This window comes from Pholcus phalangioides, unplaced genomic scaffold (assembly GCF_987345545.1).
Source record: "Pholcus phalangioides strain wild (caught in Gottingen) unplaced genomic scaffold, Ppha-v1.0 ptg000010l_1, whole genome shotgun sequence".
Taxonomy (NCBI): Eukaryota; Metazoa; Arthropoda; class Arachnida; order Araneae; family Pholcidae; genus Pholcus; species Pholcus phalangioides.
In genome coordinates, this window is record NW_028301603.1 from 16,841,901 (window position 1) to 16,856,160 (window position 14,260).

Genomic DNA, 14,260 nt, shown 5'->3' on the forward strand with positions numbered 1-14,260 from the left:
TAAAAAATTTAGCCGGGGACTTAAGAAAAACCCCATCCTAAGGAACTTGTTGCAAAATGTAGGCGGTGAGGCCTGGGTGGGTCCATTCCCTAAAGAAGGCCCTGGTTTTATGTGTGGTTTTGTTGGATTCTCTCTCTCACTGTAAGTGTTAGTCACTAATATAAAAACTTTATTTCTTCACACCTTAATTTTTCTTCTCAGCTCTCCAAACCACCTGTCATGGCCCCCTTCCCCATTATCTTCCGTGGCCCCCTTGAAGTATCCCAGTACCACAAGGGGGCCATATGGCCCCCGGTTGAGAACCACTGCTTTAAGACATTTATTTTTTAAAATATTGTTGATGCTGTTATCTTTTTCAAAATCAGAAGTGCCTATGTGGTGCCCCATACATGCGGTGATGACGAAGCTCAGGTATAAAAAACTAAATTCCTCATTCAGCTTTGCTCCTTATAAACAAAGTTTATAAACTGACCTGAAAAATCAAACTTCCAGTTCAGTTTTTTTTCAAGACCCAAGGAAACATCCAAAACAAAGGACCTCCACACAAGCAGACGTCAGGTAGATCGTAAAAAGTGAATTTTTCCACACTACACATTTATAGTAATGTGCTGCCATCTAACCTCAAATTTAAAAGTGACTCATGTGGTGATAAGGAAGTTTGAATTAAAAAACTATATTCTTTATTCCTCTTTGTTCCTTATAAACAAAGCTCATAAACTGAACTGGAAATTTGAACTGAAAGTTCGGTTATTTTTATTGAGTATAAGGAGACGTCCAAAACAAAGAGCCTCTTAATGAGCAGACGACAGGCAAGAAGTCGGTTTGTTCGGTTCCCTACACGCTAATCTCACAAACAGAACTGAAAGTTCGAACTGCCAGTTCAGTAATTTTTTCAGGACACAAGGAGATATACAAAACAAGTAACCTGGAAAGAAGCAGACGACAGAGATTCTGAGGCTTGCATCGAGCTTTTAATTACTGGAGGGAGCATCCAGCCGCCGCGATGACAGCGACATCGAATGCAAGGAAATCACGTGACCCGGTGAAAACAAAGTTCCCGCCTGACAATTTGCCCACAGAAATGTACTGTTCGGTCTTTAAATATTACTTTTTAAAGATTGAAAAAAGGATAGAGAACTCTTCTAAAGGTGAAAAAAGATTAAATTATTTATTTCATTAATACTGGACTCATTATTTCATTAATGTGGAATAATTTCTTTCATCAATTCTTGAATTTTCTTTCACGATTCTGGATTTCATTATTTCTTGAGTTTTCTTTCACGATTCTGGATTTCACTATTTCTTGAATTTTCTTTCACGATTCTGGATTTCATTATTTCTTGAATTTTCTTTCACGATTCTGGATTTCATTATTTCTTGAATTTTCTTTCATTATTTCTTGAATCTTCTTTCACGATTCTGGATTTCACTATTTCTTGAATTTTCTTTCATTATTTCTTGAATCTTCTTTCATTATTTCTTGAATTTTCTTTCATTAATTCTGGAATTATTTCCTTTATTAATTATTATTTCTTGAATTTTCTTTCATTAATTCTGGAATTATTTCCTTTATTAATTATTATTTCTTGAATTTTCTTTCATTAATTCTGGAATTATTTCCTTTATTAATTATTATTTCTTGAATTTTCTTTCATTAATTCTGGAATTATTTTCTTTATTAATTATTATTTCTTTCATTACTTCTAAAATAATTGCTTTCATCAATTCCAGATTTGTTTCTTTTGCTAATGCTGAAATTATTTCTTTTGCTAATGCTGAAATTATTTCTTTTGCTAATGCTGGAATTATTTCTTTCATTGATTCTGAAATTATATCTCATTAATTCTGGAATTAATTCAGGGATTAGCCTTGGCAGCATAGAGCCCTGAATAATAAGACCAAGTAACTGTAACACTCCTAGATACCTCGAACTTGAGCTAGATACCGCCGGCGTCCATCGACCTCCTTTTTCCCCCCCATGTGATTTTTAGAGGCCTTTTAATCGAGGAGTTGATCAATTTTTGTTTTTTTTTTCGTTTTAAATTATTTTCGTTTTCAATCGAGGCTTCGTTTTCGTCGTCTGGGAACTAGGACTCGGTAGTTAAAATAATTCCGTTCGTGTTGGCGCTCGGTTATCGATCAGGCGATTTGGGAAGGAAAAGAAAGAGATGAAGCGACATTCCGTATCTAGGTAAGATAAGGGAAAAAAAAAATCTTGTTTTGACGTGATTATTCATGCTCCTTCACTTTCATGTTGTTTATAATCCAATGAGCTGCGATGGATATAATTTGCCTCGGTAGCATGTGAGTTCTGTAGATGTAATAATCATTGTTATTAAACTGTGGCCTTCCTAACTCGATCTGGAAATCCGTATTTTAGTGATAGATTCAATTAAGAATTAAAAAAAATAAAAGATTAAGTGATTGTTACAGATCCTTGCCCCCCCCCCCGGTCCTCCAGCTGGGTCCCTAGGTTTGGGTCTTTGATTGGGGCTCCATCCCCAGTACAGATTTTTTTCTTTCGGGTCTATTTATAGTGAATTCATAGGGTGGTAAAAATGACAAGAACGTCTCGGGAGGTGGCATGGGAAGGGTATCAATTAACCCCTCTAACTGCCATAGAAATCTTACACAATCTTCTTCCCTGTGCCACCCTTTTTTTGGTCACAAACAGTTAAGGTGTATATATATATATGTCCGTGGCAGTTTTTGCACTGACTCCTAAGGACGTGCATATATGCCCATGGCAGTTAACGCACAGATTCCCTAGAGTGTGTGTGTGTGTGTATATACTACGAGGCAAGGCTGTCTGAAGGGCGCCATGGGTCCCCTGGCAAAGTGATTTTTCCAAGGCCTTAACTGGCTGCCCCTACCAATTAAGATGTTGAATATTGAAGATTTTAACCAGATCTCGTTATTGTGAGGTCCTTTCTGCACTCGAATCCCCATGTGTTAAGAGGGGGGGGGGGCTGATGCAATGCGTATTGAACAACAAGGATGCTGAGTCCCCCCCCCCCCCCACTATTGTTTTATTTTGAGTATTCATTCAATATTGAATAGGTGGATGGATGGGAGTCCAAAATAGGTGCTTGGGAACAGCTATAGTTTAATCCGTTTTTGGTAAGAAGACGTCAAGAGTTAAATGAAGTCATGCTTTTTCAGATATTGATTGGAACAGCTGCAGTATAATCGCTTTTGGAGATTTTTTTTTTCCATGAGAAAAACGTGCAAAAGCATTACAAGAGGTTGTCAAGAGTGGACCTTGTCACTTCTTGTGAGGTTGTCAAAGAACCACAAAGTGGTTATATATTGAACCATGGTTCTTTCGGATACCAGAACGGCTATAGTATAATCCCTTTTTGCCGATTTTTCACTTGGTGGGGAAAAACATGATGAGAGGTTGCCAAGGATGAAATGGAAAGATGTTTGAAATGCTTTCAAACATCTTTCTTCCCAAAGAAAAAAAATTGCCAACACATCGCCAAAAATAGATAACACTATTGCTGCTAAAACGAAAAAATGACGATAAAAATGAACTGATCCCTGATCGGACTATCCATCACGAAACCCCAATACTGTCCGTGATCGTGGACGTGAAGATGGTGTGCAAGCCTTTCAGCTTTAAAGTGCAAATTCGAGTGTTTCCGTTTAAAAAAAAAAGTCGTCACTGGAAGCAACAGAAATTACTGTAGTCGATTGTGATTGTTTTAAATCCTGATGTTTCGTGAAAAAATTTTTCATTCCGGGAGTAAAAAGCGCATGCTCGCCGAATTACGAATGTTAGTTTAGAAACTTTGCCGAATAACGAGCTTTAAATCGCCAATGTTGCAGAATAACGAGCGTTAAATCGTCAATATTGCTAAATAGCGAGTATCAGATCGCCAATCTTGCCAGATAATGAGTGCTGAATCGCCAAACATTGAGTTGATTCTTCCGAAATTCTCTCCCATTTTGCAACAATTTCTTTCCAAGTATAAAAAAATTGAAAAATTATAAATTTTTTTTAGCTCATTTGAAGTGCTGCTGTTCAAGGCAGCAAATAGTGCCCTCAGTAAGCAAAAATCATCTTAAATAGACAGGTGCAAAAAATTTTATGACAGCCGCTCTTTCAAACAAGGTGTCAAAACACCAAAAGCAAAAATCAAGCTGACGAAAAGATGTTTGATAACAAAAGACAGTGCAGTTTTATTTTGAAAAGGGTTGAGGGTTAACGAAAATATTCTTGTTAATTTCACTGCTCCAATTTATAAATATCTGCTCCAAATCCCATATTTTGCTGTTCCAAGTCCTGAATTTTGCTGCTCCAAAACTGTTCCGAATCCTGAATTTTGCTGCTCCGAAATGGACTTAGTCACTTCCCACCCCTGCAACTGGCAAAGACGTGACTTTGTTTATGTAGCGTTTATCAGCAATCATTTATCAGGGGCATGACCTTGGTTGCCGAAATTCCTGTATAATCGTTATTGTATTCCATTAACAGCCGTGCAGTAAACACAAGTTTTATTCGTCTGCAGCTTTGTATTTTTAAGTTTTTAAATTGTTTCCTTGTCTTTAGAAAGAAAATGTCTTAAATGTCTTCCTTGTCTTAAAAAGAATTGTTGTCTTTAGAAAGAAAATATAAAACTTTAAGCTACAATAAAGCTTTTAAGAGTTCATATACCCGAGATTATCAATCACTGATTTCATCCACGAAAGGAAACACTTAAGTTTTATGAACAGTATGTAGATGTGATTTCTCTATTCTACGTGGAAAGACTGACTTTGAATTATATTCCGCTTAGGGGCAATGCAGAACGTGCCTTGGGGGAGGAATAGAACTTTTTCTTAATTGATAAAAAAAAAAAAATTTCGATCGAGTCTGAGTGCCGGGGGAGGGGTACCGCCCTTCGGGAGAATCTCTGGATTCCAAAAGTTGGCACGTCTGAGAATTGTTTCTCAGTGAATTTTCCTAGAGTTGAAGTTGATGGTGAGAATTATTGTCTGTAAATTTTAGGTGGCGAGCTGTTGGTGATGAATTTTCTGCACGATTTCAGCCTCAGTGCTGTGTAATGGAAATGCAAGCATAGTTGATTAGATAGAGTGCATATGCATGGTCATGAAGAAAATATTACTGAGTGTGGAGGGGGGTGTGTTCTAGGTGGTGTGAGTTGTTCATATATCTGTCTGGGATTCAAGGGTGTACGTACACAGTATATTGATGAATTATTGTGGGGGAGATGGATCAAGTACTCTGAAAAACTTCAGGTTCGGCACTTATGATAGCATATAGTATTTAATGGCTTTGAATGCAAGACAATGTTATGCAGGACCGCAACTAGATGCTTGGTCTCCCGGGGCAAGCGTACATTTCGACGCCCACTTGTAATGTTGACAGAGAGGTTTCAGAATGAAATTTGTGCTCCTCTGGTCCAGCGCCCGGGGTGCGAGACCCACCTGCTCCCTCCTCCTAGTTGCGACCCTCATTTTATGTCAATGAATTTTGTGCAAGTATTGTCTCGTATCTGTTTATAACTTTCTTTTAATTGCAGAAGTATTGAAACTCAACAAAATGAGGTGAACGAGAGGAAGAAAGCAAAAATCATCGATAATAAAGCTGTGGCTTCAGATGATAAATCCACCGATGGTAAATGTTGCTCTTTAGTTTCCTTATTTTAGGGGTAGTAGTTCTTCTGCCCCCCCCCCAATACATTGAAATACAGTCAATTTTCTATAACTTCAACTATTGATATCGAGAGGTGATTCCGATTTCATGTGTAATATACATTGAAACCTATATGAGACCTGAAGGAAATGAAAAACTGCTTTAAATGGAGTCAACAAAATATCTTAAAAAAATATTGTTATAGAGGGATCGTAGTAAAGGATATGATTAGTATCGAGAGGTGTTTAGGTGATTCAAAACAAAATTTGGAAGAAAAAATATCATTGCAAAAGGGACTTATCGTTACATCAAGTATCATCGTGGCAAGGTTTCACTGTATTCTAATTCAAAAGCTGGATGGCAGCATCAGTATCTGTGGACACTCAAAAGAAAAAACGTCACAGATTCTACATTTGTAAAAAAACAGCCATTTAAAATATAATGGGGGGGGGGGATATAATCATGAATAGCATTAGAAAGCTCTTTTACGTTGCATTGTTCAGGATTTAGTGGCTGTTCAGTTTTTTTTCATTCTGCACCCACAAATTTCTCAAGCGTATCATACATCAAATCTTGTCGGTGGACTGCTAAGTGAAAATGAAGCCACAAATTACAAGCACTAAAATAATCTGTCAAACCTCTTTCTAAAAGTAACAAAACGGAGGATTAGTCTTTGTCATAAAAAAGCCCTTTTGTCTAAAATTCCAAAAACATTGGTACATGAAGAAGGTTTTATTGCAAACAATAAGTCAAAGAAACTGAAAATAGATACCGTTTTAAGAATTTTCGGTAAGGAGAAAAATAATTTATGATTTTTTCCTATTGCAGTCAAAATAATGTCAGTTCATCATTCTAAGCCAGACATTCTTAACTTATAGGTCATGACCAAAACTTGGGTCGCCAGGGATTCAGAGATGGGTCGTTTAGATCAACCATTAGCTAGGAACTCTTAAGTTATGGCTCCCGATTCAAACTTGACTCGCAGGGGCTTCTGAGATGTGTCATACAAATACATTTGCAACCAGCGACTCTTTGAGCTATGGGTCACAAACCAAACTTGATTCACAGGGACTTAAAAAGAGGGGTTGTACCAATCAGCTTACAGCCAGGGACTCTTAAAAAGCTTATCTCTATGATAAAAAGTCTCGCTGCAGAGAGCAACAGGCCTACAGTTGTATAATTATTCATCCATTACACTTCACTTACTATGAGTTGAGAGAAAACTCATAGTTTTAAAAAAATTAATTGCAGATGGCAACACTATACATAACAAGCATTACACAGAAACAAACTTAATGGAAGGTTCACTATACGCACGCACACACATTCCAACATTTACCAACTGTGTCAAGAGTTCACTCACATAATATCAAGGTTGGCCAGATTTTGCACAACCCAAAAAAACGCACCAAAAATTACACCTTAAAACTGCACTTACTCGCAAACAGTATGCTTTCCTGATGATTTTACTGAATTGTGTCATGCACCACCTATAGACTATACATAGCTAAGTAAATCTATGTATTCAATGATATATGCTATATGCTGATCACATTGTGCACTGAATGAATTAGTTTTTCGAAAACATCAACAATACTTATAGTAATGGTAGCATGCCAAATACTTACTTAGTAGAATACAGAAGACATAGATTTTTGTCTGCTTTTACCAACTGTATAATTTTCTTTCTTTTTCTGCTCAGTTGAAAGCATGGTATGTGGTAAAATCAGGGTTGGCGAGTTTTTGCCATAGGTAAAAAACACTGGGGAAAAACCCTCCCCTCGGCAAAAATAGGTTCTTGCCAAGTGGTAAAAATTGATTTTCCTCCATTATGCATTATTGTGCATTTCATTATACTTCTAAATACAAATAAGATAGTTTTGAACCCAAACTTTATTATAGGAATTAATAAACTTTTGAGATGGTAAGTTTTTGCTATTGCTGAAAAAAACTGCAGTAAAAAATTCTCTGGCAATAATTTGTTTTTGTCGAGCAACAAAAATTGATACTTCCCACATTTATTTACATCTAATATCACATTTCAGAAAAAATTCAGTACAAAAAAATTGTTTGAAACGCACAAAACTCTGGTTTAAGAATTATATTAAAGATATATATATATGTATGGGCATTAATTTTATCAGTCAAAAGAATGAGCATAAATTGTTTTACTAAAGTGTTCAAAACATCTAATGTTAACGCAATTGCATTTGCAATGAAAGTAGCAGATTTGGTCCAAAGTAAACAAATTCTTTCTAAGGTAAACAAAGCACAGTAATACTCCAAAGTTATACAATAGGGTGGGACAACCATGTAAGTTGAGGTATAATTATCAATAGAAATACATATAGATATTGGTTAATTGGGACCAAATTATAGAAAGAACACCAGTTTTTTCTTTTTTACTATGACAACCATGGTACTCTTCTATGAAGCTTCGTAAATTTAACTTGCATTGTGACTGCAATCCAGTCCAGTAAAAAAAGACATAAAACCTGTATTAGCACTCTGAAATCTACGCAAATGAGAAAATGCTTTGAATGTTCTGATAACACGCCAACCAATCAAAAGGAATGAACTGCTCTGGTGTTTTGAGAAAAGGACAAGGGCAACCCAGAATCTGAACTAGAGGGGGGGGGGCAACTCATGTTACTAAATTGATATGTCTGTGCTGTGTACCAATTACTACACTTTAATTTCTCTTTTGTGGGGGGGGGGGCAGCTGCCCCTCACTGGGTACGCCCATGGAAATGGAAACAAATTTCAGCCACGAGTTGAAGTTAATTAAAAGTTACAGAGACCAGGTGCATTATCGTCAAAGAGCAAATACATTAAACAAATAATTTTTTAAACTCTGTCTTGGACTTCAGGTATAAAATTGTGACCTTCTCTGTGAAAATAAGAGATATCAAACAAGCCTTTGGATTCCATTTTAAAATCCTGACAAAGTTTTCATCTCTACATACTGTAACCTCTAAAAAATTGGTATATATAATTTCATTAAATATGTTCTGATTGAGTAAAACGTTTTTTTTTGTACTTTATCACTTAACGATTTCGGCAATAATCCAGTGATTATGCTTGAATTTTAGAAATGCACATTTTTCACAGAAAATCATGTAATTCTGAAATCGCATAACTCTGGGTAGTGTAAGTTGAAGTATTACTGTACAGTGAAACCTCACTACAATAATGCTTGATATAGCAATAAATCCTTCTACAACAATATTCTTTTCTTGACCACAGATTATAATTATACCAAGATTTTACTGTATCAGGGTTGGCGAGTTTTTTTCCGTAGGTGGAAGTAACCATGGTAAAAACTGGCACAGCAAAAATAGGTTCTTTCCAATCTATCTTTGCATGTGAGGTATTTTTATACATTTATTATGTAAATGAGACAATTTTGAATTCAAATTTTGATTTAATAATCAATTTTTACGGCAAGTTTTTGCCATAGCTGGAAAAAACTAGAGTAAGAAAGTCCTATGTCAAAAATATGTTTTGGCCAAGCATAAAAAAACAAATTGAAAAACTTACCGCATTTATTTTTCTAGTATCATTTAAATAAAAAAATGATGCAAAAAAAATTGTATATTGTTATAACGACCAGCGCATCAGGGAACCGCGGCTCACAGTTTGAGAACCCCCTGGTCTAGACTATGATATTTGGTGGGGCCTCTCTATTGTGTAAACAAACAAAGAAATGACCCTTCTCATCTGTAGAAAAACATAACTGACTTTTCCTAAGATCATTGTAAGGAATGATCTTCGTAATGTGTGGTCTTTATAACAAGCATCAGCTGTATCTCTATTTATTTGTAAATTATATTTTCCGCCAGATTATTTCGCAATACAACAGCATAAAGTTGATTTCTATAATGATTTCAAGTCTCAGTTACATACAATACACATTGAGTCAAATGTTTTTATTCATAAAACCGTTTTTGCCATTTTTGTTGGTTTTTGCCCTGTTTTCTACCAGTTTTTGCCACTGGGTAAAATGTCCAATCGTGGGTAGAATAATGTTTCTCCACATCATCCGGCAGGGTCCCTATGCTCAGAGCTGGCCCCTCAGGCCAAGTGATTTTTCTGAGATCCTACCTGGCAAATTCTCAAATTTTGATTGGTTCCCGTTTCTATAAGGTCCTTCCTTCTTTTGAGGTGCCTGGGTGGGCCCATGTGTTAAGATGGCACTGTCTAGGCCAGGGGTTCTCGAACTTTTTCACTTGAGGCATTCCTTTTCCCTATTCAACGCTTATCTGCGATCTTGGCTGGCTCCCCCAGAGCTGTTTAGCAAAGAATATTTTCGTGTCAGGTTGGAGGCGCATCAGGGAATTGAGGCTCATAGTTTGAGAACCCCCTGGTCCAGACTATGATATGTGGTGAGACCTCTCTATTGTGAATTTATAATGTAAAGAAACAAAGAAATGATAATTCCTTTTGCTCCCTGGACTGAAGCCCTGTCCATGGGAAAAATCGTGGAATATGAAGATTCCTTTCATTGTGCAACATTGTACCAGTGAATGCAATGCAGTAAAACTCAAAGATCTGTAGAAACGCTAAAGGAATTGAATAATGTGTGGCATTGAGCTTTTTCAAAATGGCACCTTTGAATGGTAAAAAATGAGTACTGGAGAAAACCAAACACTATGATAAACATCTGTTCCCTTAATGTTAATGTTTGCATGAGAAAACTGTCCATTTCACCATGATTTGGGATAAACTGTTTGGGTGTAGTCACGTATCCAATTCGGTTTACGGTCAAAATGACTGTTTCAGTTATTCTGTCAGGTTGAAAGTGAAAAAATTCTGAAAATGCAACATTTTGGCCCCCTTAAGTTAATCTGTCCCAAGAACCAGCAGCCACACAGAACAATTGTGGGAATAGGCCACTCTGTGGAGATGGATTACTTCAATCTATATTTATCTGCTTTGCATACGTTCATATTTGTTTTTTGTTTTTTTTTCCTGTAGATCTCAAAACCGGAATCTCTGCCCCATTGGGTGAATTAAATACTACAAATGGTGATTTCCATGCAAAGCAGGCTGATTCCGATGATACCCGTGCCAAAATATCAACTCAAAACGGTGTAGAAAGTATGTCGATTGAACATGTTTTTGAAATCTCACCAGAAGGAACAGCGGAGAACGAAAAAGATCTTTGTAACAGTCCTGAAAACGGAAACGCAATAGCAGCAGCAACAACAACAAACAACAGCGAAAATGCTGAGTTAAGGGAAACCTCTTCTGGTAATACAACACCCGATGCCAGTTTCTGCACCTCGATAGACAGCGAGTCTGAATTGGTGAATGCACTCGTTGAGGTTGGTCAGAACGGAGATAACGTACCGACCCTTACAGAAGGAACGGAAGAGCAAGTTTCAAATAGCAGCACTGTATTGTTCGAACCAGAGTATTTCTTGACGTCATTGCTTCAGACCAGTGAGTTAAATGGCCATTCAGGATTGGTTACTTCAGTTGCGGTTGATGAGGAGCTAATTGTTTCTGCGAGGTATTTTATAATTTGTAGTTGTCAAGTTTTAATGAATGTGTCCATCAAAGATTATCTATTTCATTTTTGAAATGAAATGGTGAATACCTCATAAAAGATTAACTCACTTGATACAAATTAACTGTTTTTATTATGATCATGATCAAATCACTGTTTCGTCACTTAATACAAATTAAATGTTTTTCATTATGATCACAATCTACACTGCCAACATTTTCCAATCTACACTGTTTTGTCACTTAATATAAAATTCAATTGGTGTGAAATATTTTCAGTTTCTTTGACTTTATCTTAACGTGCTTTGACTGCATGTTTAGGGATTTATGGAAAATTCACTGATGCAAATATCACAGCTGGAAAAATTTACAGAGAGCAGTTCGTCACCAAATGAGTGATTGGGTGAGGGTTTTAACATTTTAAATGAGAAATCTTATGAGAAAAGGTTAGATTTAAGACCACGTAAATAAGTCTTACTATGCGAGAAAGTGTTCTGAGAGAGAGAAGGGGAGCATTATAAGCGGGATTGACTGTATACATACAGTACATTACATACATTTACTGCAGTCTGGCCTGTTTATAACAAAGTAAAAAACCATCAAATTGGTTTGTTATACACTGATACACTTCATTATATCCATACCAATTAGGAAAATGGTGTGCATTTAAACAAAATGAAACATAATTTACAAGCGCACACATATTTTCCAATCTGTATAAGCATTTTAAAAATAAATAGATTATTATATTAAATTAAGGCTGTCTATTTAAAAGACCATATTGAAATTTTAAAATAAACATTTTGTGTTAGAATTATTTTTACCTAACAAGCATATCTATTTTTACATATGTTCAGATCGCCATCTGATTCTTCTTTTCCTCTCAACAGTTTTGCTTTGAAATCATACTATGCATGCCCAAGTCATTATGACTCGGGGAATGCATAGTATGATTGTAACACAAAATGCTGCAGTTCTTGGTTTTGACAGCATCTGTATGAAACTTGACCCACTACATTGGTTTTCTTTTCCCAACGACATTTGCATTATTTCTGACTTTCCCTAAAATTGTCAATATCTGTCATGTTAAAGTTAAGTTTGTGCATTGTCGTCTACGTTTAAGTAATCTTAAGCACCAGGGTTGTAACTAAGATTTTTGAGGGCAACATGATTTTGCCCCCACCACTACTGTAAAATTTGATTTTATAACAGGGTTTCTGTTCCCACTTAAAATTTGCCTCCTCTTAGTTCTAGCCCTGCGATCATGGAAAGCAGCTTGCATACAATTTTGTAAGTCTTGCATGTTACTTGGAAATCCAACCCTTACACTGATTCTTCTTATAGAAAATCCTACTTTTCCAAAATAATTTTGTCACAGTTTCAAGAAGCAACTGCTTTATTACATATGGCTTATCAAAATGACTGCTTAAAGCATGGAAACAGTTTTTGCTAATGTAGAGGTGGATGATGTAGAACTTGCATTGGCAGGCAGAAGTTGCACAAAAAATTTTGGTAGAGTGCTTCAACATTTTGTGTGATCCCCTGGTCTGTTGTTCGTGAAACACTTGTGTGAAATTTTTCATTAGAATGTACAATTTTCCTTTCCATTTTAGACAGGTTCCATTTAATACAGGTTTTTAGTGCATCTTTGGACATTGAAATCACAGGAGCAAGATTTTTTTCCTTTGAAGACAGATTTCTGCTTAATATAATTTGCCGCTGTGGTGGTCGAGTGGTTATAGTGCCGGACTCGTGATGCGAGGATCCGGGTTCGAACCCCACAGTGGTGGTCGGCTGAAGTTGGTTTTCTGTGGTTCCCAACTTCAAGGCGCAAATGCGAGCCGATCTCCCCGTTAAAAAGTCTCGCCACAGAGAGCAACAGTCCTACAACGAAAAATCATTCAATCATAACACTTCACTCATAGTTTGAAAAACTGGTGGCAGATGGCAGCACTACACATAACAAGCATTACAGAGAAACAAAAAAAACTTCACGTCAGGTTTCACTACACGTACACGCACATTCCCGCATGTACCGATTCGTTGGAGGTTCCGCTGGGGGTTGTGGGCGGGGTGCATGTGTGTTGTAGCAGTAGTAGGTAGGGTGAAAAAATGCCTCGGGATCCATGATGTTCTTAAGTCAGCCACCTCGTTGGGCAATTTGCCTGTTGTGGTGTTGTATTTGTATTTGTATAAGTTCCGTTAAAGACAGGTTTTACTGTGTATGATTATAAGAATAGCAAACTAATGTTTTTCAAGCAATTAATTTTTCTTCCTGGACTTTCAGTGAGGACACCACAGTCAAGGTTTGGGATCCCGTAAAGAAAACAGAAGTAAGCAACTTGCAGGGACACAGTGATTCTGTGAACACACTAGTCTTGCTCAGTGTCGAGCAGTCTGCGAAGTTCTATAAAAAATTGAACATGAATGAGACATCGAAGATGGTCATCAGTGCAGGCAAGGATTGCACTATTCGTCTCTGGTCTGTGGAGAAAGGTATTTCATTGCTTGTTCTTATTGAATGTTCTTCAAATTGTATTTTCAAGGATTTTCAATATCAATTTTGATTTTATCTTTTTAATACTAACGGCTGGATTTTTTATCTTTCTGTCTTGTGAAACATTGATTTACTACAGTCCAACCTTGTTAACTTAGAACCAATTAGGTCCAAGAAAATATTCTGCATTAATGAAACTTTAAAAGGTTCTACTTCTGCAGAGCAGAGCAATATAACAAGGGCTGTTTCATGAGGCGCTGGAGTCAGTACGAGCTGACTTCGTGTGTAACATCATTGCTCAAATAGAACTGTGTGTGGCTAGCTTTTACTCTATTAATTACCGATAGTTTGCAATCATTTTACTGCCCATTTTACTGAATTGTTTCCAAAATTATATTTTCAGTTATTGTCATTAGTATTTGTATGTTTATTGGCTTGCTTTGTTTAGTAATTTAAATGTTTGAAATAACTTTTGCATTTGCTTATGCGGTAACTTCCACTGAGAATATTTTCCTCTAATCTATTACAGTTGAATCATGTACATTAATCAACTTTTATTGGGTTGATTGAAAGCCAACTCGAGACACATAATTTCAATCTTTTTAACTTTC

The 14,260-nt window shown here is 36.5% G+C and overlaps 1 protein-coding gene across 1 annotated transcript in view; it reads left to right on the plus strand.

Annotated features, from left to right (window-relative positions):
* The first annotated feature begins 1,860 nt into the window (after positions 1-1,860).
* Positions 1,861-14,260, plus strand: part of LOC149081009 (uncharacterized) — a 29,429-nt gene continuing 17,029 nt past the window's right edge. The window contains exons 1-4 of the mRNA XM_089237733.1: positions 1,861-2,191; positions 5,529-5,623; positions 10,619-11,156; positions 13,440-13,648. Coding sequence (XP_089093859.1) covers positions 2,169-2,191; positions 5,529-5,623; positions 10,619-11,156; positions 13,440-13,648 — 865 coding nt within the window. The 5' untranslated portion in view covers positions 1,861-2,168. The remainder of the gene's footprint in view (positions 2,192-5,528; positions 5,624-10,618; positions 11,157-13,439; positions 13,649-14,260) is intronic.